We start from the raw sequence: 26680 nt of genomic DNA, 5'->3' as shown, positions 1-26680 counted from the left end.
TCAAACTTTAACTTCTTCCTAAGATCATGAAACACAGTACACACACATGTTAACATAATTTAAACAACACAAAGGTAGTTTGTACCCACAGCAATGCCAAACCTCTCGATTTCATCATCGGTGCAGTCTTTTATGACTTTGTCTAGGTTATGGAAGTCATGTGACTCTCCATCAGTCACAATCACCATTACTTTCTTAGCTCCAGGTCGTCCGCCACGCTCCGGCATGAAGGCCTCCTTCCTGATTGGTAGAAATTTTACAAATTCAGTTAAAAGAACAAAACCTGCTGAATATAGGCCTTAACTATAGCCTTTGTTGGTTATTTCACTCTCATAAGACTGGCAGGAGTTTGGTTCTATGATCAATCTGAAGTCATGCTGCTTTTCCCCCAAAGTCCCTGCATTTCTGACCACTTTGCTCTAATAAAGCCGTACTATAAAAATAAAGGCTCTTAATACTCTCTGTATTCTAAAATTGCTTCGGGTTAACTGTGAGGCTGATTACTCTACAGTACATCAACATCACAATCTCAGCTACTTTATGATTCCAGGTCAAAGGTTAAAGCAATAATAACATAGTGATAGCATGTACCACTGAGTCGCAACATTATGTTGATTCTAAGTAGATTCCCAATGAACAACAAGGTAAGCTGGATAAACAGGTCTGTCTGAATGTGTCTGAGCCTGATCGCCAACTCCAAATTGTGTCTCGGTGTTCGGACCCTAATTATACCAGTCTACTACTCTTAAAGGTCCAGTGTGTTAAGATTTAGTGGAATCTAGCGGTGTAGTTATGTCATGAAAAATGGGAACAGCCCAATCTTCTTTTGTGGTTTTTCTGTTCTGGGCTTTTATAGAAACATAGACACCACGGAAGGGAACCTTATCGCTAGATAAAAATAGCTCATTCTAAGGTAATGAAAACAAAACGATTCTTATTTTCAGGTGATTATACACTAATAAAAACATACCTATGAATATAAAATATAAAATTTCTGCCTATTGGTCCTCCAAAATGTTACACACTGGACCTTTAAAAGATTCCTCCTCTGATTTAATATTGTACTTCTACAACACTGTCAGACAGAGATATCAAGATTTGGGTGTGTTATGCCAGTAGCAGCTAATGTAGCCTCAAGCAGAGATGAGGAGCAGTCTACAGAGGTCTGGTAAGCTCACTTATTTCTGACTGTACACCCCCAGATTCTTATTTTTCTTCAGCCCTAACCGACACGGACTCAAGCATGAGTTGGGGTAACATTTTTCCCAGCATTTGTACTCTCCAACGTCTGTAAACAAACTTTAATGACCAAAATTGATGGAGTTCCCTTTAAGCTCAACTTTGGCAACAAAATGTATTTTTGGAAAACATCCACCGTGTCTGACCAGATATGTGGCGGACCAATCTGGGAGTTTCTGCTGGATAGTTTAGGAGAAATTTAACCAATGACAGCCCTGTGAGCGGTGTGTTTGACCAATAAGAAAGCTTTATGTGGCCAGCCACACCCAAATGAGGGTGAAGGATTAATGTTGAGTACCTGGCAGTATCAATGCCCAGGAAAGTCATGGTCTTGAAGCCAGTCTGCTGAGGAAGGTGATCAACGAATTCCTGCAGAGCAGGAGTGTTGTCAAACTGGCTCAGGTTTACACGGTGAGTCACAGTCTCACCATAGGACACTATTCCCACCTGGAAAACACACACACACAGACGTTTTTCTTATAAACATTAAATGTTTTTTTATTTTTCTCTCCTTCCATGTTCTTCCCTTCTCTGCTTCCCCTCGCAGACAGTCTGCTGAGGATGTGGTCGGGTCTGGTGGGGTTGATATGACACAATGTTCTTTATACAGAAGGCAGAGGACTTCAGCAGCCATGGAAGATGTGACTTACAACCACTAGGCTCCACAGTGAGAAGACTTTCCAGTGTTTCCCTCTGGAAAACTCCACAAAGCTCCAGGCCAGATCAATGTAACCATAATAAAAACTAACCACCCATTCAAAGAGCAATCCAAGACAAGAGGACAGAAATACACTCAAGGTATAACTTACTAAGGCAAAAGCTAAAATTACTTTAGAGACTGAAAAGCCTTCAGTTCATAATGTCTGCTTTATGAAGGACATCTTACAGTTATTCTTAGTGTTGGCAGACATAGGACAATTCCATGAAGGGCAGTTAAGTCATTAAATATAATATAATGCAAAAAATTTAGTTGGCAGGCAAAAATATTCCTTCATTCATCCTTTTTCTACATCAGTCTAATCTTATATAACCCATCCATTTATCCATGTATTTAACCGGGTGTTTAACACTGCATACACCCATATGTTTGAGACAAAAATAGTCATTTCCAACCCAAATTAACATTAAAGTTTTTCATAAAATCCTTTTTTTTTATTCATGTAACTGACCTGTGAGAGTTTAGGTCCGATCTCAATGTTCTTGATGAAACGTTGCAGAAATTCGATGATGCTCGACCAGGGGTAGATACTGTTAGATCCATCCAGAACTAATACAATGTCCAGCTCCTTCGCACACTCTGTAACAAAGCCAGGAATTAGTAAATAAGTTTGGTTTTAGTTTTACACATCCTTAAACTTTTAAAAGATGGGCAGCTGGTCTCACTAAAATAGCTGATTTCACTCCAAAGAAAGAAACTGGATTATGTAACACATCTAGTTCTCTTTGTGCCCACCGCAGACACACTACAGTAGCTCCAAATCACGTTGTAATAATGTAGAGCAGTGGGTTCCCAACCTAGGGGTCGGGACCCCCACAAGGGATCGCAAGTTAAATCTGAGGGTCGAAAGATTATTAACAGAAAAGGAAAGCAGAGACATATTTCTGTAACACAAAATTATAAAATTCAATTGAAATAACTTTATTTATCCCCAGTATATGTAGCAGAGAGCACACATGCGTTCAACATTTAAAAGCAAATAGCATAAAATAACACAATAATTAGTTAAAATGTAAAAAAATCTTGAAAACATTACTACATTATACAAATATGAAGCAACAGCCAGCTGCCGGTTAGCTTAGCTTAGGACCAAAAGCACCTCTGAGGCTCGTCAATTAACACATTATACCATTTATATAGAGGTTAATAAAGAAGTACAAGGTGTCATATCTTTTACATTGCAGAAGTTATTATATTTCCCTACTACTGGTCGCATAGACATGTAGTAATTGGCCTAAAATAGGCTAATTTCATCATTCCGCCTGCTATTCAAACACCAGGCAGAGACCTAAAAAATGAAATTAGTTTGTGAGTCAAGAAAGCAAAAAAGTCCCTAAAGGCTGCACAATCTCTTAATAATCTGTCAGTTCTTACATTTACTTCAGTTTAAAACCTGGGACATGTTAATACTCTAACTCAATTTATGGGTTTTTACAGCACTAAAACTCTGCCTGTGTATTTGTTTTTGTGAAATGGCAGAAAAAGTGATACTGAAAGAAGAGAAAATAACTGTAGACTGTTTACTCCAGTTCTTTCTAGTTCCTTTCCTTCCTGGGAAACAGAGTGCAGGCCCAGTAAACTGTCTCCTAACTTGGGCATACAACACAGCAGAAGGGCTGGGATGGGATGGGCCGGGCCGGAGAGGGACGGGGGTCGCAGACAAGTTTACATTAAGAAGAATGCTCTAATCTCCCTCCTTCGCTCAGGAGGGGGAGTTTGATTTCAGAATCTTGGGTGGTACTACTGTGAAGAGTAGATTATAATCTCTTATCCCTGACAGGCAATTTGTGCTGATGCCGTCACGTCCTGTGTGGATCTGCTGTGTCTTATTTTGTCAGGCCGCATACCTTGCACGGCCGGTGCCACAGAGTTGAGGATCTGGAAGGAAGAGCTGACATTCGCACAAACTCCTGAGATGTACTGCTGCTTCCCGCACATGTAGCCATACTGAGGACCACAGGCCTGTGGAGACAGGAAACACACACATACAAACAAAGTCAGACTCTAGTTGCTTGAGAGAGTAAAACTGGTTAGCTTTCCACCAGCATGAGGTCATGGGTGAGAGGAGGTTCAGGGCTACTGAAGACAGAAACCAAGAGGAAAGAACTACTCAAACTGAGGATTACACAGAGACTAATAAAAACCGCCATAGATCCCTTCAGACTGCACTTCTCCAAGAGAGAAAAGAGAAAAGAAAAGAAAAGAAAAAACAGAGAGATTAAGCCTACAAGGAAGTAGGGCTTTAAAATGACCAACAATAACTAGAAAATTGAATAACATCTATTAATCTTCCAGCCTCACTTTTTTTTTATTTTCCCAGCATGCTCCACACCCTCAGTGCTTTCCTTACATAGCGATACCGGGGTTGTACAAGAACAAGCTATGCTAACGGCTCTGTGAGGCTGCTAAATGCTAACGCTTGCATGCTAACATGCTGATAACTAGCAGGTATATTTACCATTTTAACCATCTAATTAGCAAAACCATGCTACCATTAGCTAATTAGTAATTAAACACAAATTACCACTGAGGCTGATGGGAATTGGGTCATTAAAAAGAAATTAAATGATGTAACACATCCAGCCCCTTTCCTGTTCCCTGTTTGTCAAATGTTCTATATTGACTCTGATGGGTGTTGAATTACAGCATATAAACAGAGGCATAGTGTTGAAGGGTTAAGTTAACATTCATGTTATCCACATTAAGTGTGTAGAGCTTCAGTTACACTCGCAGCTGTATAAGAGTTGCTCTCAAGATCCAACGCTATATGTTCTTGGACCAGTTTAGAAGTTGCATGAATATACATTTAATGACCACTAGTCCAGTATTTCTGTCATTTTTTAAAAATATGACTGGAGTTCATAACCATAAAACTGAATGGGTGTCACCACCTCCTACATACTCATACATTTCTGCATTAGTTGATTCACAGTATCCTGTTACATTCCCAGGACATGAAGCCGGACTGGGAAACATGGAGGGTCAAGCCCACTGTTTCCACACAGTGCAAAGGTCTAGTGAACATATACTTGATGCCCAGTTTCTTGCAGGAAATATGTAAAGTTCAGTCCTCCTTTTGGGTTTGGTACGGAGAATTTACTATAGAGCACTTTCATATACTGCAAAGGACAGCTTCCCCCTTACCAGAAACCCTCCGTTGGGATTGGTCACCAGTGTGCTTCCCATGGTCATGTTCTCCTTGACTTCACGTAGTTTGGGGATTGTTGTGTTTTCTAAGAAAAATATGGATGAATAAACAGTGTGAGACAAACAGAGAGCAAGAACAGAGAGGAAGAACAGCTGGACAAATTCCTCTTCTGTATTTTCCCATAGGAAGAGAGCTCCTCACTCCCATCCACCCCAGGATGTAATACGTGCTTTAATATAGGATGTTTCATTACTTTACTGTACTGTCCCTCCCAGATAGCTTATGGCAACAACACAGAGCACAAAACAAAATGTTTCGTTGGTAAACATCCCAGTTGCAGTGAGGAAGAAACAGAGGATTTGAATCATTAAGCAATCACAACATGTGGCTAAAATTAGAAAGTTATGACAAACTATTGCTTCAACTTGGGAATGCTTTGGATCTGCCTTACTTTGCTTTCTGAGGGATCCACATATTTTCACAAACCCATTCACATGCCATTTCAATTTTGAATCCAGCTCTTCTCCAATCCTCATGGGGAGATTTTGATATTTAACCATTTCTGATTCTCATTAGCAGCCAGTTATGACTTTGGCATATGTTCTCCTTCAAAGAGCCACTCGACAGAACTGTTAGTAGTTAGTGGCGTCACATGATGACCTTTACTGACTTTAGTTCAGCCCTATTCTTCATCTCTGTTTGAGTACAGATGGCTGCTTTCTTATTACATCCTACTTCTCTAAAAGAGAAAAAACTGAAGAGGGAAACAAATTCAGCCTGCAATGAAGTCAGGCTTTAAAATGACCAACAAAAACTGGAACCTGTATGTAAAACATCTGTCATAATACCTGCTAAACACCGACATGATGAGCATAATATTTACCTCACCATCTTATTAATGCTAATTAGCCAAATTATGTTAACATTTGTTAATTAGCAAGCTTTCTCATTATGTTTTGTTTTCTGTCCTCATGATAACTAGAAAATACTGAAGAAGAGAACACAGAATTACAAGATCTTTTTATTAACCTTTCCTTATTTCTTTACTATCTGATAAAATGAGTGACATGGACCAAGATCCTGCACCTCATGATACGTCCACGTGGGGCCGAAAGCAGCTTTGTGGCTCTGCAGAGGAGAATAAACGCTTTGTCTTCAGTGAACTGTGAACTCCAGATAACTATCAGAACAAATCAGACTTATCACACAGTCCCTCTTGGTCTGGAATGACCTCTTGAAAATCAAAGAAAGATACAGGTCGAATACCATTCGCAAACTGGATTCTACTTAAATATATCACGATTAGACACAGTGATTTTGTAGGTAGTGGCTCTGAATTACAATATTTTCTTTTACAGGGAAGTTTTATATCACTATAAGCAGGGTGAACTTGGAATAGACTTAATTATAAATGTAGAATTTCAGTATATCAAGATCATGCCTTCACGTACACACTATATAAATAATTACATAAATTAAAATTAAAATTCAATATAGTTTGCTATCTTGTGTATATGACTATTTTACTTAGTCTTTCAGCCTGGAAGACTGCAACCTGAATTTGAAATTGTGCAGCCAATAGATTATGTTCATTGTTTGTCATTTACTGAATGTAAATATATTGCAGTGCTGTTTAGCAAACAAACCATGGGAATTGGGACAGTATTTCATCACATATAATAGCCCTGGCATAACCTTCCTTTCAGTTGTATTGGTCGGATGGAAACGTGATTAAAAATTACAACATAACCACACAAATTTAACTTTGCAAATTATGGTTTGGCATATTTCTCTCCTTGTCTAAACCTAGTATGGCAATGTGAGACTAGGGCGGCGTCAGTGAGCAAAGACCTTAATGACTCTGCAGGGATCAGACTTATGTGTGACTGACAAGCCCTTTCCCTCAATGAAACATCAACATGTCGACAAAATTGTTTTTTGAATAAATCTGGTAAGTTGTGCAGTTGCTGCTGCAGCACTGTTGTTGTTGTCATCATGTAAACCACTCCCAGTTGTTTGCTGAGTGTTCTGGCTCCGGCTGCCAGGCTCAATCGATTCCCAGTGGATGTTTTCCAGACTAAACTTGAGTTTGGGAGATTTTAAGCTTTTCCCTCTATCCCATCCACGGCAAAACAAATAAAGCACTTTCCACTGGAGAGTGGTGGACTATCATTTCCAGCCCTGGTTGCATCAACACACAGCCAATAATTTACCAACAGCAGGAGAACTGTAACTCCTGTTACTTGATAATTCTGAGGTGCGAATGGCTGTGTTGAAAAGTCTTAATCCCTGAGCAGAGAGTTGGTATGCAGAGCTAATGTACGCACTCAGCCCTCCTGCGTCGACACACAGGCAGACACTAATAGAGGCTTTGCATACTGCTGACCGGGAGCAAAGTTGTGTTTATCTGTTTAATTAAGATATAATTGGAAAGATGAAACATTAAACTTTGTTTATTTACTGTCTTCCTGTTCTGATGGGCCTCACTTCCTCCCCACTGGATCCAGTCAGATGTACAGTAGATTTAAACGTTCAGTTGTACAATTACATAAAAACCTCCACACACAATACAGTTCATATCAGGACTGCAAAGACTTTCATTAACAAATAATGTTCTGACTAATTGATTTGTCTTTAAAATGCCCAAAATTTGCCCAAGGTGATATCCTGATATGTCTTGTTTCGTCTGTCCAAAGTCTAAAACTCAAATGCACACTTGCTGAAGACAGTGATGCATATATTTCCTCACCCATGCATGCACAAAAAGCAATTAATAAGTATTCAAACAGATACAATATGTATGTAATAAGTATTCTTACTAGGCAGCTCCAGTTTGACACACGTGTTGTCCCCCGTCCCCACAGGACACTTGTAGACGTCTCCTGTCCGTTTAGCTGGCTGCCCTGACAGCGGCGATCCAATCAGAACCCTGAATCAATAAATACAGTTGTGATTGGTTGGTTGGAAATCCTGCCAACAACCACACAGCAGCATCACAGTTTTAAAAATGTTATTGCAGAAACTGAACAGATTGGAAGTGGTGAATTCACAGCAATCTAGATTTGCCTTAATTATACTTTCATAGTTAAATTAAACATAAACAGCAGGTTTATTAAGCTGTAATAGTTTATGATATGATATGTTGCAGATGTTTGCAGATCGGTCGTATTATTTTACATTGTACAGTGTGTGTGCGTATCGGGTGTGTACTGGACAAGAATGCTCAGCATGCACAACTGCGTGCCCGCCTACGTTACACATCCACGTCCATGTGTGAGCTGAGTTTCATAACATCGTGTAACTCCGTCAGTAAACTGATGCTAAAAAAAAGTCGGTCATCTGCCTCCCTCCAAACACTCTGACTTATTAACATTCCTGAACTCTAATGGGCCCTTGTCATCTGAAGAGAGACACAGAGTGGAACAACAACACACTCTCAGCTGCCTCTGAGGAACACCGCCACCTCACTGATTTATTTATGACAAACATAGATGCTTATTCTTTCAATTTATTTGGAAATGATGATTAAAAAAATGACTACAGATTGTTAAAGGCTCATATATATTTCACAGAGCCATGTGTGTGTGTCTTTCTTGCTTCACTCACAATCACTGCAAGAAAGTCAAAATATATCATTATCTTCTTATCCAAGCTAAATAACCTTGTCAGGCTCCATTTTCTTTAGATTATTAAACTTCTTTCGAGGTAAATGGTCTTGATTTGCTAGTAACATGGCTTTAGAAGTGATAATTGAATTTCAGGTTGGTTGGTCCACCATTTCGGTCCAGAATGACACATCTCAACAATTATTTGATGGATTGCCATGAAATTACATGCAGACATTCACGGTTCCCGGGTGATTAACCCCTAATGACTTTGGTGATCCCCTGACTTTTTAATCTAGCGGCACCATCAGGTCAAGATCTAATTTGTCCAATACTTTATGGTTTATAATAAAATAGCTGCAAAACTAATAATAAAAGAATAAAACATTCCCATCAGCCTCAGCTTATCATTAACTAATCATATCCTCTGTTTATAAACTTTTAGTTTATTATATATTAAATCTTATTGTATTCTTCAGCTAGAGCAAACAAGACACAAGTCTAAACAGTGGATTGCTTCATAGTCCCAAACATCTATAAAAAGAAAACTAAATGATTTGCTTATTTCAAGAATCACACCCATGTTTGAACTTTGAAGGACTGGATTTTTCTTAAAGTTTATATCTAATAATTTATTAATTTGCTGACTTAGAAGAGAAGATCGATATCATGCTCATATACTGTATGTCTGTTAAATACGAGGGCAACATCAACGTGCTGTATCTTCATACGTAACGGACAGATTATAAGTGGAGATCTTCTCATCTAACTCTCTGCAAGAAAGTGAATGAGCATATTTCCTTAATGATTTCTTTACGATCAGAAAGTGTTTCTAAATGTCTTCTTCTTTCCCATAATTTGTTTGTTTGCAGAAGGAGTGTACTTGGTGGACTCAACAGCAACCTGTCAATTTTTCAGATATCTATTTCAGCACCTTGTGAGAAGAGACAAAACTTATGGTGAGTCAGAGTTAGTAGAAGCTAGAGTGAAGGCTGTCTCTCTGAACTGTCTATGCCACATGTAACACGTTTTCTCTGTGCAGTTGGTCCACCTTTCAACACTGCTGAGATGCTCTGAGGATCTATAGGGTGGAGGTCTGGAGGAGACATCTGTGTCTAATCAGTCACCTCCCATTTGTGGCAACCTGCATGTTACATCACCTCACGATCGCCATAATTTCCCACTATAATATTCTCCCACTTGAACCCACTGAGGGCTACATATCATCTCTAATTTTATTGCCCCCTCACTCCTCATTTCCTTGAAACCTTCTCCATCATTCTGTTTTAGCTCTATATTTCCTTTCTTTCATCCGTTCCCGTTCACTACTCAGATATCCAATGTCCTCCCATTGCTCTCTGCCGGCTATGCTGCCTCTCAAGTTCAAGTTCTTCAATCAGGCCTTTAAGATCACTCAGACCTGTTTGGGTAATACCTTTCTCTGAACTGGAACAAAATAGTGCTATCTGGATATGCAACAGAGCGGATGTGTTTTTCAGAGAACAGTTTGGAGGTTCGGCCACAGCTGGCTCCACTGATTAGCGGTGAGTGAATTACTGTAACTGAGCTCATATGAACTTGATAAGATCATCAGTGCAGCGCAGAGCAGCAGCAGGTACAGATACGTGGGAAATAATCAACTGTAGGGTTGCAACACATTGGAGAGACTGGCAAATAAAGAGTAACTAGAGGGGAGATGTCAGGAAAAGAGTGAGAGACAGAGAGCCATTAACCACACTCTAATAGCATTTAACAAGGTTTTAAAAAGTGTGCTCCCAGACAGTTTTAGCAAGGAGCCACGGACGCTTGGTTTCAGTGTATTTATACGCTCAGTATGTGGATACTCTGGTGGGCAGTTTAAGGTTAACAGCTAGACTAGTAAAGGCAAAGATCCCTGTTACAACAGCAGCTGGTATGTTCTCCTTCACTTAGTTTCACAGGTGAATTTGGGTTTTTTGCTTTTGTTAATGTTGCGGATTTGAATTAAACTGAACTGAGTACTGCTCTTGGTATAATAAAATGTTCTTAAGCGGGGACATTTTTGGCCGGGCCTCTCTTACACAACACCTAGGAGATTTTTCTGATAAAGAAAATTAATAATTATGAGGACCACCAGAGAAGAGATACCAGTTTTGTAAACACAAAAGATACTGCTTGTTAAGAAACCTTAATCTTCACACTGGTTTCCATCCAAACTGAATTTCTAAAAAAAAAAGCTGCTTCTCATTAATATCATCATTTAACATTTTTACAGTAGATGTTAAGTTCTGATGTCCGACAGTGCGTAGAATGATAGCAAGTTAAGATGGGTAGTGTATGATTTCATCCATGCAGTTGTCATGAATAAGAACTGAAAATACAAAGATGAAATGCTGGTCTTATTAATTTAATTTTAGTTGTTTAGTGTCAAATCATTTTTTCACGAGAAGAATTGGCTCAAGAACTTAAAACTGGCTTTTCTTTTCTTTGTGCAGAAGAGATGATACCTGAAGTTATTATAGTGCCCCTAATGAGGAAACATTTCACTCTGTGCTGCTGCTGCTGCTGCTTCACGTTAAGTTACCACATTCAGTTCAGAGTTGTGCCATGTTGGAAGTTTTATGGAAATGTTACAAGCTCCAGCCTAACATCATGTTAAATTGCCAACACATGGTGCATTTCTGAAATGGGCTTGCGCTTCAATCAGCATCTGTGAGACGAGGAGGAAATTGCGTAGTGGTGAAAGATGATGAATGTTAAGACAACTTCACTTCTTTAAAAAGTACAGTCGATGACACTCACCATTTCCCCTCGCTGTTCTCAAACTGCTGGACAGTGTAGCCGAACATATCCTCCAGTGGCCCGCTGAACGACAAACCATTTTTCTGGTCCACGTTGAAGGACAACACACACGCCAGCAGCACTGCAGGGATGAAGCAAAAGAAGCAATTACACAGGATGCCAGAGACTGTTGCTTACTAACTGATTCATAAATAATCCAATCCTGAAATAAGAGACCTGTGTATTCATTTTCTCATATTAGAACGGCATGTCAATAAGGAGAAGTTGCACTAACAAACATTCTTAATGAATATTTATAAAACATTTAGCTGCAACGTAGAAAAGAAAAATAAACAGATCTAATAATAGATTAACTTAATAAATACTAGAAATTTGGGTAATTTAACCTCAATATTTACATAAACCTATAATTGTATCAAAAATATTTAGTAATATACTGTATATATGTATGTAGATGGTGTTCCGAGATGTGGGATGAACTGTGAGAACCGTATCACACACACATACAGTCATTTTGGAGCACACTGGAGGAATTTCAAACATCAATGTGAAGCACTTTGCTCAGAGTCCAGTCTGACCTGCAGGACAATGGCTTCTTCTCTGCACTCTGCACAGTCTGCATCCGTCTGTCACTGAGCTGCGTATATATCACAGAGGCTCCATATAAATCCGTCCGTGTCTCATTGTGCCGGCACTACAATGACACTCTTTATATCTACTGAGCCAGAGAATTCCTCGAGTATAATTTATTCAATTCTCGGACTTGTGAGGGAGTACAGAGGAGAAGAACAGTGGGATTAAAAAAAGAACGTGCAGACAGAGACCACATACATGGAGACGCAAATAAAAAGCTGCTATTTGTTCTTTCATAATGATGCATTGTAGCAAATGTGTCTGGCCAAAACAAAATAGAGAACTACCATATGGAGTCTGGACTGTGCCCCCAAAGTAGTTATAGACATGTTAGCCAAGCTAGTGGAAGAGCCCAACGGATGGCGGTTCAGTCAATCAGTGCACCACTTTGGTCCATTTGGAAATCTGTCAACACATATTCGACGTATTGCTATGGAATTTTGTGCAGACATTCGTGTTCCCCAGAGGCTCAGTCCTAATGACTTCGGTATCCTCTAACACCACCAATATTGGTTGGACTGCTATGAAATTGGATACATATATTTCTCCTTTAGGATGAACTGTAATAACTTTGCTGATCCACTGACTTTTCATCTATGACCGAATACCTGCTAAACTAATGACATTCCTATTGGCCTCAGCTATACTTTGTGTTAAGTGCTAATTTGAAAATCTTAGCATGCTAACACACAGGGTGAACATTACCTGCTAAGCATCAGAATGTTAGCATTGTCATTATGTCATTATCAGCATGTATACGTTAGCATTTAGCTCAAGGCAGCTCTGTGCCCCACAGCCAATTTTAGGAATGGTTATAGACTTTATTATCAATGGGTAGATTATGTGATATATGAAAGGGCCTACTCGTAATGACGGACCCACAGAGAATTATCATATGACTCATGGTTCTTACAAAGTGATTCAGTATCTTCAGTTTATTTTTTGGGTTTTTGCAGCCCGCAGCTTTACTATTTTAATTCACTAACTGTTCTCATGAATCTTGTTTTTAGCTGCAACAAGCAGCAGTTTTCTACGAAAGAGCAACTCACTGTAAGCTACCTGCTTTGCACCAGACGTCAACCAGATAAAGACAGAGTTAGTAATTTGCAGATTTAGCAGCTAAAAAGCCAGATATTTCCCTCAGGAGATGGTGGAGACCAAAGACAGAGCTAAAAGGAGAGTGAATATTGCACCAGAACTCCTAATGAATGCTAATGTCACTGTGTGTCTGTTGGATGTGTAAATGAGCAACTTTGTTTGCCATAGCAACTTTATAAGGTGATGTTAGTGTTGTGTTTACAGTTTGTTCAGCTGCTCCCAATATGAGGATTTTGCAACAAAGCAACAAAATTTTAAAGCAGGAAAGTGAATTGTAAGAAATAGGCAGACACACATAGAAAAAAGTAAGAAAAAAATTGCAATTCCATTTTTCCATTTTATAAATCACTAATATAAATGTGTTTTATTAATGTATCAATGTACTAATTGTTTGATAATTGAACACTATACAGTCTGTAATTATTCCGGTGGCATCTTGCAGACTCCATTGGACAAGACACAAAATCACGAACTGCCAAATATGTGGTCTCTTGCGCATGTTAACAGGATATGCTTCATAGAAGAAGACAGGGAGAGTAATAGAAACTAGGATCAGTGCATGTATGTAGACCATAACTCATGAGGCTTAGATGCATGAATTACATGTAATAAGGTCTGTTACCAGCCCCCTCTCACTGCTTTCTTATAAACAGAGGACTTTTAAAAACATACTGCTGCCAGTCATGTTTAGATGATGATCACAAAGATTTCATGTAAGCTTACACTTTTCACATCCCCCTCTGGTAAATAGAGATAGACAGAGACACTGGGAGAGGGAGAACCAGACCTGCGGAGTCATATACTGGAATCCAAGCCAAGAAATATTATCCCCCCCTGTTTCTCCCTCGCCCCTTTCTGTACTTCCTCTGTTACCCCTCTCCATCTCTCAGAGAAGCTCCATTTCCTGTTCCTATTAACCTGATTATAGACATCCCCTCAAACCCATAGGTACACACACACACACACACACACACACACACACACACACAGCTAATTTAGCAGATTTAAGATGGCTTTGCGCCAACCAGGCCTTTTCAATTTATCACAGAAGCTCAAGTACACTTCAGAGTCAAGCTGGACTGAGCTGTAAATTACAAGAGAACGTCCTCTGTCTTTTGGCAGACAAGTCTTTTGTGTGTATACCAATCTCATTTTGCAGTATTTGGTGTCTCCTGGTTCTGCTCTGCTCGAATCAAAACCAGTGAGTTATGTAACTGGCTATTTTCGTGAGCTCGGCTAACATCTGCCCTGGAAAACCAATAAGAGGACTTCTCCCTTTGTGGATGGAAATGGCCTCATGAACCTCTGAGGTATTGGCATATAAAGCTGTCCATCATTGTCTGCAGGGTTCTTATTGTGCTCTATTACACATGGTGAGCAGGAGGGAGGAGGTGTTTTTTCATGGTCCCCAGAGAAAGCAACTTTAAGACGTTATTGATCCCCTGATTGTTTCTCTAACACCATTATCAGGTTGACAGTGCCTCAACAACAAATGGATGGATTGGCATGACATTTGGTAGATTCATGTTGATCCATTTCGGGGTATAATTGTGAGAACTATGGTGATCCCCTGACTTTTCTAACCTTGAGATCACGTGAGAATCCATCTCGCCAATCTTCAAGTTATACGCGTGTCCTAACCAGCGTGGTTTGGACCACACTTTGGTAAACTAATGCCATCCCAGCAGCCTCAGCTGTTCTTTGTGTTCAGCGCAAGTTATGTTAGCATGCTAACATGCTAACATGCTAAACTGAGATGGTGAACATCTTTGAACAATAAACATTGTCACTCGCATTTAGAGGCAGATCATAGCACTGCTGTGCCTTAGTGAAGCCTCAGAGACTTTTGTTTAAACAGAAATGGGGGAATGGCAGACACAGTCCATGTAGGTCATTGTTTATCGGGAGAAAAAATCTTTTTGCTCACCAGAAACCAACAAGTCTGTTTTTGGTCAAGCTCCATTTGGTCCTGAGTGATTCTGGCAGTTTGTCAGCCACACTAACCAACAATAAAACCCTTGCCTGCTTCCCTATTTGGATACAGTAATCAAACCCAAAACAACTAAATTTTAGCATTTAACAATTATGTAAGACATCAATAACTGTCTGATACAACCAGGGAAGAAAGCAGCAAACTTCAGCACCTGTTGTCCTGTGAGACATCAAACCAGCTATAAAAATGACCCCAAGTCAGCACCTGTATGCTTCAAAGCCTCCTTCAGCCACAGTAAAAACACACACCCGACTGGCACCTGCTCATCTATATCTAACCAACTATAATCAGCTTTAAAGCTTAAAGCAAATCAACACCTGTGGGCAACAAAGTCATCAGGTTACCCTGAAACCTAACCATAATTAGTTGCAGTAAGAAGTTGTAAAGCTGATCCAAGACAGACAATTAAAACAAATCCTCTAAAATTAAAGTAAGCAAACATCTGGAGCAGCTCAGGAATTGGACAACGTTAATGATACACCAGTCCGAGTGAAAGAATTAATGTTTTTATGATAGACTGGTGTCTGACCCTTCAAAGTAATAAAACTAAAAGGGGATTTGGGTGGGACCTGGGCCGTCACGCACCATGTGCTGGTGTTTAAGACACACGACTGGCAAATAAGAGAAGCTTCATATTTTGACTTGGCCGCAGGCAGCCAAGAGCCATGAAAAAGTTATGAAACTGAAATATTTCCAGATTTCCTCCTTTGTTCTTTTATCTTTATCAGTTTTGCTTCTCTGCCATCTATTCCCAGCTTTCTCTTCTTACTTTGCCATAATCCCCCCCCCCCCCCTGTCTATTTTCCAGCCTCTTCCCTCTCTAATCACTCTAGGAATGGTTATCACGAGCTGAACTTCTGACAGGTTTTAGCTCCGCTGACTTTCACTTAATTTTCTCATTTGGCTGTCTGCTCACTCGCTGCTTTTTTTCTCGGCAAATGTGCAGTATGTGGGTGTGAGGTGGTCACTAGAGCTTATGAATGTAGGCGTGTTTGTGTCTTTATATGCAAAGGGGAACACAAGAGGTCAAATTCCTTTGAGTAGTGTTAATGTCTATAGGCAGAGGAGCGTATAGATAAATAAGACAAGCTGCAAGACTATGGGTCTACCTAGAGGCTTTGTAAGGCTGTACTTACTGTAGACACAGTGGGGTTTTGACCATAAGCTAAGTATGCTAACATGCTCAAAATGAGCACACAGATGGCAAATGGTGCCAGAATCCTGTTGCAGATAAATTTAAAGGCAAATATGGTGTTTGTTTTAATTGTGATTTGATTTGATGATGATATAATATGTGCATTGCACCATGGAAACGAGATTTTACAGGAAAACAAAAACCTGGAGCAAAAGTTAAAGTAAGGGTTATTAAGTTATTTCATCCAGAGCATGAGGATGAATTAACCAAATTTCCTGGCAATCCATGCAACAGTTGTCGAGCTGTTTCATTCCACAAACCACAAATTAAGAGAATGACCAAAAAGTGAAGGTATCAGCAAAGCCAATAGGTTTCATCCTTGGAACATATGTGTTAAAGGTTGCATGGCAATCTACAATGGTATGTTTTGTTGTGATATTTAAGTCTGGACCAACCAACATTGCCATCCCTAAAGCCAGACTGGCTTCAACCCTGTTCGCTGCTCAATCTGCTTCCTCTCCTCCTCCCATTCATTAACTCGTTCTCCCATCCCTCATTCCCTCTGGAACATCATCATCTGCCTTCCATTCATCTTCGTGTCTTTTTTCCTCCAACCTCCCCCCATCCCAGCATCTCTCTGCACCTCTCCTCGTGCATCCTTTCATTCATTGACTGCACACATCGACTCGACGGTGTCATATTCCACTCTCTGAAACTTCCAGATGTATTCTCAGGAGCTTGACTTTTTTCACTGGTGCAGAAAACATACAGGCCTATAAGCTGAGACCCACACATGACATCATCCCCCCCCGACGATTGTCAAAGCTTTCATCCCCCCAAATTCTCTCTGTATGCTGCAGGGGTGGTTGACACTCTCCTAACCATAACCGTCTAGCAGACATGAACACATACTACATCTGCTGATCACAACAGTTTTAACATACAGGGAGCAGCTGGGATGAGGGGGCTTCTGGGATAGATCAAACACCTCTGGGGGAACTAAAAATACACACACCCAGGGGTCAAAGAGTGACCTTCCTCCAGATTCAACAAGCAACATGCAAAAATAATCATGTTTTACCTCCTGCAATGAGGCAAACGAGAGAAAATAAAACCATGAGCTTATGGGTAAACTCCATATTCCTGCTAATCAACAACTCTTAAAACATCACAGCAGGTTTATTTTGCAAAGCCAGTGAAAGCAAAGAGAAACCTTGAAAGAAAACAGAGAAACAAATGGAGGATCCAATGAAAAGGGAAAAAAGGAGTGTAGATTGTGATCACTTATCCTGTGCAGAGAACAATTTCCTGTAAAGCTGTATGTCTAATTTTAAATAACATGCTATGTATAATAAACAACATATGCTACAACTGTAATCTGTTTTTAATATTCAAGTGATACTTACACTCCTAGCCAGACTCCCACTTAACAGATCAACACACATTGATCTCCTCTATCCACTTATATTGCAAAAATTTTGATTAGAAGAATACATAGTAGAGTGCTTCTGGCTCACTGCCTTTTGTGTAGGTGGATCAATGGAATTAATTTATAGGGAAAACAAGAGAGAATTAGCTTAATGGTAGTTTGTTTGCCCTTAAAGGAATGGTTTGGAAATACATGCATTAGAGCGTTATTTCCATAAGTTAGAAGAGAAGATTGATACTACTCTCATGTCTGTGTGTGAAATATCGAGCTAAAGCGACATGATTAGCCTAGCTTAGCATAAAGACTGGAAGCTAGCCTGGCTTTTCTTATATCTTGCTTGTTTAATGATAAGATGTGGTTTTGCAGATTGTTATATGCCATACAGCTATTTCTTTGGCAAACAACTGCCGGACGCAGTGATTTTACGAAGTTTTGCTAGGCTATAATAGGCATCCAGCTCTAGCTCCATATTTAATGCAAACCTTAAATTAAGAGGTGCTATTTTTAACTTTGCAGGCTAGCCAGGCTAGCTACTTCCCCCTGCTTCCAGTCTTTATGCTAAGCTAGGCTAATCAGATCTAGCTCCATATTTAATGCAGAAACATTTGAGTGGTATCAATTTTCTCATCAAGTTCTTGGAAAGAAAACATAGGAATATTTCCCAAAACTATTCCTTTAAAACTATAGCTTGATTTTGATCCAACGAGGGACTGTTCATTATTTACTTTAGTGTATGTGTGTTTCTTAAAGCAGCACTGAGAACAGACCCGTCTTTCATACGCCCTTTAGAAAGACGCTGAAATGGTTGTTTAGTGTGGATCATAACATCAGATTAATCTAATTGTTGGTTGTGGGATGTTTTGTAAATACATCACTCACTAAACAAAGATTGAAAAGGAAAATCATACATCAGAAACAATGATATGCTTACACAGACTGTTATTTAAAGAGCCAACACAGTGCTACACCCTACTGTAACACGCTAACACTAGTGTAATACTGTCGTCAATTTAATGTTAAGCCATATACACGTCAAACAAGAGAGCTGTTACTTCAGTGAGAAGGTGTGAGCACAACATATGAATATTTTATATTATATATTTTTTTTGTATTTTTATTTATATTTATTTTGAAACCCCTTATCCCTTCTTCATAAGCTCACCAGCTGCATCAGTTCTTTTTTGACATTTTGTAAACATTTAATAATTAACTGGTGTGTGGTTTCTAATATGTTGATGATGACTGATGTTCATAGTTTTTTAAATACTTTGTTTTTTGATGAAAATGTATTTTTAAGAGGTGAAAACTTTGGATTGAAGCTCAAAAAAGAGAAAAAAGAGAGACACATTTTTTAAACGTATCCACATTAGTGTGGACATGGCCTCAGCGGGGGTGAATCCCACCCCCGTCGACACACTCGCTCTCTCTCTGTAAAACACACAGATCACAACTCCCCTTGATGTTTTGTTTCTTTGCTGTTATTTCAAAGCTACTCTAGAACAGTAAAGAAAAACTTCCCACAGGACAAACACACACACTCTTAATGCTCTAAATGAGTAAATAACTAATGTACATAAGAGACTATAATGATGTGGTGACAGAAGTAAACTCCTTCAGTTCCTTCTTCAACCATTAAGGTCTCAAGTTTTTCTCACAAAAAATTTATAAATCACCTGAGGCCATTAGGAATCTGTTACACGAAGTAGCTCACACTCACTGCCAAATGCATTTCCTCTCCTCTGCTGCTAACTTTAATCTTTTCACATGCACAATACTGAGCTAGAAGATACAGTATTTTCTAACACTGATGAAGCTTTTTATCATCTTTGGGTTGGAAATAGAAAATGACTTAATAGACCCACATATCTAAAATAATCCCACATATTTGCAACCAAACTGAACATGATATAAATAATCCAGAGAAAACGTCTGCATGGTGTGAACCTCCCATTTCCTGCTGTTGTGTGAGAAATGTACAAAGTGCTTTTCCTCTTCTTGCAGGTAAGTTTCAATTTCAATTCCAATTCAATATAACTAAAGTTACACTTTCATATGTCTAGACTGTACTCCTTATAAAAGAAACAAAAAATACTTTCAGCCAACGGCCAGAATGGAAAAAAAAAAGAGCAGTTTTAAACATCAACAGTAAATGTCAGGTGTGGTACTTGGCTCTTTGATGCTGTCAACAAACAGCTCCAGTCGAGTTCTGCAGAGGAAGACAGATATAGCGACTATAAACTGCATTTCTTATCTTTATGTATTTTTCTGCAAGACACGGTGAAATTATATATTAATCTCCATAGATAGAAGATATTTGTTTTGTACTCCCCCTTGTATCTTAAATAATGAATTGTGCTTTTCTGTTGAATGAAATGATTACTATGAAATAATTGTTTATCGACGACAAAACATTTTCAGCTCGTTCTGACTCTCTGACCTATAGCTGACTGTAACAGTTTTTTTCCCAGGAAACTCGTCTGGGAGATGAGCATCATGTCTAGCATGGCCGTTCGTGTTGGCCTCTTGGCGGAGAGGTTAATGTGAACATGTTGCCCCAGGCAGACGCCACAGCTCCACTGCTCCCTGTATGATGCCAGTTTGATGGATAGCCCTGGCCCGACGTTGGCCTGGGAGAGAGGCAGGGGGAGGAGGGCGGAACGGGCCTGGTGCACAGATGCAGCATTGCTCTGGTTGCAAAAACAGAAAACACATATATCCACGATCTGAGGCTATCAGCACTTAGCAGGTAGTGAGAGACCCAGAGGAGTACGTGTACTTATGTGTTTCTCCTGGCTAGATATTATGGGGTCTTGAATGGCACACAACAAGGAAATTACTTTAGATAGGCCTAAATCCTGTCTTACACAAAATCACTTCACTTATCACAAACTATACCCAAAACAATAGGGCTAACATCAACACTGGGAAAAGAGAACTCTGGCTGTACTACGACTACAGTCCACATCAGAAGTTCTCCAGACAAGTTCCGGCAATCAACTTTGACTATGACTTTCCTCTCTCAGTATCAGATGAGGAAGTAGTGTAGTACTTTATACTGTTGCACAAAAAGGCTTAAGGAGGAGGTCAAAAATACAAGTGGACCTCACGGCGACGAAGAGTTAGACTAGCAATAAAAAAGAGGCATTAACTCATAATACAACATGGGGATAGTTACTGAGCGGTTGATTCACTCTGCTTCACTTCTTATTGGGGAACTGCTAAAACAAAGGACATAAGCCCAACACATCTGTGGTTTAATACATTTAATTAATTTGTAAGTTGTTATTTCTGATATATCAAGATCCCTGCACACATGCTGATGTGCCAATGTGTTGCCATAGTTAATGATTTACTTTATTATAGGCTCTTGATGCAAACTTATCAGTATGACTATTAATTAAATGTTTTGTTGGTCTGCAATCTGATTTATCAATGAGTTAAAACACATCTTTTCACCCGACTGTGGACTGTAATATATATTTTATTAGCAATATAATTTGAATGAGTTACAACAATCCAAATGAAGCAGTCACACAGGCCAGAGTTTGTTTTAACCGCACCAAACAGGATACCTAAGTTCTCTCACACGACCACTTAACCATAAAGATGGCAGATCAGAAAATGCTCATATGAGTCAGAGCAGTCCCGGAAGTTTCTGGTTTTGGGTGTGAAATGAAAAACAATCTGTTTAGGCATGCAGGCTTGTTGACCATTGCTGTATTAAAAACGAAAAAAGAAGCTGCAGAGGATCACTAACCATGTTCTCTGTTTGAAAAACAGAACCAGTAGTTGTCTGTTCTCTCTTTGACCTATGCTCTTTTCCCTTTTGTTTTTGCCGACTGGAAATAATGCATTCTCCTCCTACCACAAATTCCCTGAAATCAACCTCCCCTCCAACTGCCTGAAATCTCCTAAACACTTTCCCCTTTCCCTCCCTGTCTGCACTGCGGCTGCCTCCTCCTCCTCCTCCTCCTCCTCCTCCTCCTCTTTGCCCCTGATGCCTCACAACAATTGTGCAATGCCAGAGGTCATATGACCGAAAACAACCTCAACACACCCAAGCTATCTGTGGACATGGCAGAGTGTGGCTGACTGATAAATGCATTCCATTTTATCCAGCTTATCTTTCTTAAAATATTTCCAACGAATCTTCAATATTTCTTCAGTATATGGAAACAATTTTACCAGGGCTCAATGGGGTTAAGAGGATGCTACTGAAAATACTAAAATTGTAACAGTCCAAAGAAAAGTAGTAACAAGTGTGAAAACACACGCAGAATGCTTTTATGCGTTCAATGTGTGTCTGTGTGTGGCTTGACCTTCACTGGAGGTTAAGACCTGCGTAAGCTGGCACGACATGCGATGTCGCACCTTCACGGGTGTCGTGTTTATTTGAAGTTCTTTTATGACAGATGTCAGTTTCTTTACAAAGTCTGTGTATGTTGTTGGGTGAAGTTTGGAGATTATTCTGCACTTATCTCAAACTGGGTTTATTCTAGAGTTTAGAGGCCACTTATAGGAGGATTAGGTTTTCAAACACTTCTTGGAGATAGTATTTCAGTCAATAGTTACTTAGTAAAGCTGGTTTTGATAAGTCCTATATAAATATACTGTGCTATTATTATTATTAACAATAATAAGTCAAGGAACAGAGTTAACATCTCACAGAACATGTTAATTATGTACATTCACAACCAAAAAAGAGAAACACATTCAATACATCTACCGTATTTATCCAGTTTACATGAATGAGAGGGGGAAAGCTACGTTCTGCATCTTGCTGCTAAAACCATAAGACTTCTGGATATGACTTCACATTCGGAGTCATAACAAGTTTTGCACAAGCATCGCCATGGCAACTTCCAGTTTCTTTTTTATTTCTCTTCCACTTCCCCATCTGCAGCGATGTCAGAGACAGAAACATAATGATTAAATGATGACTCAGCCCTGTGGCAGAACCCAGACCGGGTGTGTGTTGCTGACAGTCATAATAATAATCCACATATGTATATGCAAGAGACATTAATCACTGTTATTTATTTGTCATTTATATGGAAGAGAGACTCTACAGATCTTTTTTGTGAGGCTGTCACGCTGAATGTAAAGAAAACCCAGCTGATAGAAACTATTAGAAGAAAAGTCAGGGGATCACGGAAGTTCACAAAGACCTTCAATGTCTGGACGAAACCGTTTTTTTTTTACAAGTGGTGGACTGACCAATTGATCAACCGGCTGATCGACCAACATGTCCACCCTAAAGCACACGCATGCTTTGACACATTGGGGCTTTGAGCTAACGTCAGCCTGCTAACATGATCACAATGATATTGATGTTTAGCAGGTATAATGTTTACCAGATATCCCATCTTGATTAAGCATATTAGCATGCTAAGTGCAGACATCAATAGTTTTGCAGGTATATAAACCAAAGTATTGGGCAAAATAAACAATGTACCAAATTTAATTCTGATCCATCCAATTGCTGTTGAAACATTTTGTTATCCCTAGAGCCTTGCCGCATGGCTAAAAAGGTAGTTGCATTAAACAGTTTGCTTATTGAATGCAAATGTATGTTTCAAGCCTGATACTGTATCAATGGAGGAAATATTAGCCTTTATTTTGTTTAGTTATCCCAGCTTTAACTGTTTTTGTGGGCTAGAATTATGTAAACCAGCAAAGCAACGCTTCAAATAAGACCTGGCTTACATTAAAAAGGTGCTGTCTGTCAGCACCTTTTTAATGTGAAATAGAAAGTGACTGCTTGATGGTTAGATAGTGTCAGCTTTGAATAACACCCTGCTTCTGATTTGCTTTTATGCAGAAAGTGGAGAAAATGTTTATTTTTCCTTTATTCATTTTTACTTTTTATGTTTCATGTCACACACCAGCAAATAGATTATACTTTAACCTTAAGTGACCTATAAAAATGGGGACATTCTGTGAACTTTTCTGTGGTTAAGATGCATAAAAAATAACCTCAATGCCCCCCTGGTTGGATTCCATCTGGGGCTCTTTGTTTTATGTCATACCATATTTCCTGTTCACATCTATACTATACTCTAAAGGCACAGAATGCCAAAAAAGAATCTGTAAAACTCTTTCTCATTAGATGTTTTCTCTCAGACTGTTGCTCATGGTGCTAATCGACACAGTTGTTATCAGCTTTGACTGATGCCTGGAATGCCAATGTTGATAAAAATTCACAACTTTACCTGCCCTTGAACATCTTTCATGTTGCAAGTGATAGTTTTCATGGTTGCCACATGCTGCAGAGACAGCAGAATCAGTTACACATCTGTAGTGGGTTGAGGCAGAGTATGAAACCAAGTCATGTGGGTGGCCTTTGTGGTTTCATAGGCTTGGGGCTAAATCTTTAAACCTTCTTCTGACAGTCTTCTTAAAGGAAGTTCATATTGTTTTTTGTGTTAAAGTGCAACTTCCTGCTTAATGAGATATACATTTTATTTTTGTAACTGTGACTTCTATACAGCTTGTCTCCATCTGATCGGCCCATTACTTTTCACATGATACTGCCCTGATAGTTACAGTACTATTGGAAAGTAATGCCAGGTAAAGTTAAGTATTGGAAATTAAATGTTGACCTTCTATAAAACAAAATACACAAATTCTGCTCGTCAACCATGTACAAATCACTATAAATAAGCTTAGCTAAGAGAGACTTTGAATGAAAGCTGAAATATCTGGACACACTGACACAAAACCAGGTACTTGCTGCAAATAATAATTAATTTTTGTTTGTTCCATATCCATCAATTATGGAAAAGACCCATTACAATTTGCTAAAACCCCACAGTGACACTTTCTGATTGCTTGTTATGTCCAACAGTCACACCAAAGATCAGTTTACTATCATACATAACATAAAGCTACAAATCCTCACATTTGAGAAGTATGAACAAGGGCAAGCTGAGTTATTCATAGCTTGGAGCGCGGTTGGCAATAACACCCTACACTGCAAAAACCCACAGAGATTTTTACCTGCATCTTCAAAGAAGATGATTTCAGTTTGAGCTGCACAAAACTTCAGTTGAATGCAGAGAATGATACACACTGCAGCTCATTTAACCTATTTGCAATAAAACTACCTAAAAAACTTGTAACACTAAAATGTACACAGCATCCGTCACAACTAATTAAAGTTGCTTTTCAAGTATAATTACACATTTCCAGGTAATTTTTTCAGAAGGACAATGTATTCATATCTGTATTAATACTTTTATCTTTATCTGATATATCTCACAAATAAACAAGGTAAGATCAAAGTGGTCAGAGAACACAGTGTATTATGGTCACGGACAGTCACACATAACCATGAGTGTTGGTAGACATATTTTTTGTTGGAAGTGAAAATGGCACCTCTACAACATCAGATAAAGCACTAACCAGAACGGCAAAAACGTTCTGGTTAGTGCTGTCAGTAAAGTTTTCATGATCCACTTGAAAGACACATTTGTTAACCTCTAAAAGGATTTCTTTAACTGGGCAGGGTGCTGCTGTCCTGCAAGTGAGACTTAGTTTTGCAACTTTATTTTTTGAAAATATTAACTACCTTATTTACTGAATGTAATAAATGGATTCTGGGCGTCAAAGTCTTGTTAATTTTCTGTACATCAAATGTGAAGCGACTTGGATGGGTATGACACGTCTTGCTTCAGTTATCAGTTCAAAAGCTGTTACAAGCCTGCATACATAAAAACAATAAGGAGAGAAGTCGATACTGGGATCAGCAAGACAAAAGTTCATTTATTTGAATACGGTCAGTCTGGCAGTACAATGGGAGTGCCAACGCAGGGTGGGGGTCCAGCAAACAATGCAGGGTTGTCCAGCTAAAGGGTTGAAATTGACTCAATTTTTACTACAGCACAACATCATCCACCAAGGCACTGCGTTGGCCGTCACATGAAAGTGAATGTTCCTGGTGGATTACTTTGCAACATTAACGCCATATTCCACAGTTTCCTGTGAAGAGTTCAAATTTTGTGGTGACTGATGTTACTCTCTTTAAATAATTGCTGTGTTTTCTTTTTCTGTGCTGTCTCCATGTGCACAAATGTTCAAACAGAAACTTCCACTAATGTGAAGGCACTCTCTGAAAAAAAAAATCTCCATAAATGCCAAAAGCTGAACACAGGTGGTGAAAAACAATTCTCCAGGTTCATTATGACATCTATAAAGTGAGACTTATAATTTGGAACTGAGACATGCAAGGTGATCCTTCTTCTCTGACATAATCGGCTAAAACAAATAAGCAATAAATTAATCTGCTCCTCAAGCTGAACTTCCTGGATCATATTTTGTGTCTCACCAGTACCTTAAACAACACACCCTGACCAACGCAGCTTCCTGCACTGCTTTAACACAGAGCTGATTTCGGTCTGAATCCCCACTCTACAGTCTACAACCATGCTAGCTGCTCTATAAAGCTGTAATGAGGCACGGCATACTGACATGCTCACCAATGTCAGTATCCTCTGTGGATCACAAATGTCTGTACAGCATTTAATGGCAAATCACCCAGTAGATGTTGAGATATTTCAGTCCAAATTCATGTGTTTGCAGTCTGTCAGTCTCTGTCAGTCTTCTCACTGACATGTTAGGGTGACAGATTGGTTTTCCTATGACACCTTCAAAGTGTTCAGTGGCAATAGCATAACTTCAGACAATAGTTACACTTAACTGATTAAACTAAAGGATGCCACAAGTGAACCCATCAAAGATGCTGAGTAAACTAACATAATCAGATCTTAATTATTTAACATTCCAGGGAATTTGTCTGCCTCTGCCAGCAGACAGTTTATGTCGAATTAGTGCTGATTGCTGCAACCCAGGGAGTAAGCTGATTCAAATGAGAGATAGTAGAGATAGTAGAGGAGGAGGAGG

The 26680-nt window shown here is 39.2% G+C and overlaps 1 protein-coding gene across 1 annotated transcript in view; it reads right to left on the bottom strand.

Annotated features, from left to right (window-relative positions):
• itga1 (integrin, alpha 1) overlaps positions 1-26680 on the bottom strand; it is a 49328-nt gene that overhangs the window by 18628 nt on the left and 4020 nt on the right. The window contains exons 2-8 of the mRNA XM_035667607.1: positions 11492-11612; positions 7925-8034; positions 5102-5190; positions 3805-3919; positions 2409-2536; positions 1538-1686; positions 90-240 (exon numbers count right to left, since the gene is read on the bottom strand). Of these exons, the coding sequence (XP_035523500.1) occupies positions 90-240; positions 1538-1686; positions 2409-2536; positions 3805-3919; positions 5102-5190; positions 7925-8034; positions 11492-11612 (863 nt within the window). The remainder of the gene's footprint in view (positions 1-89; positions 241-1537; positions 1687-2408; positions 2537-3804; positions 3920-5101; positions 5191-7924; positions 8035-11491; positions 11613-26680) is intronic.

The sequence above is a fragment of the Morone saxatilis genome, unplaced genomic scaffold, assembly GCF_004916995.1.
Source record: "Morone saxatilis isolate NCDOM2014 unplaced genomic scaffold, NCSU_SB_2.0 Contig21, whole genome shotgun sequence".
Classification (NCBI taxonomy): domain Eukaryota; kingdom Metazoa; phylum Chordata; class Actinopteri; family Moronidae; genus Morone; species Morone saxatilis.
This window is presented reverse-complemented; position numbering and strand designations above follow the sequence as displayed.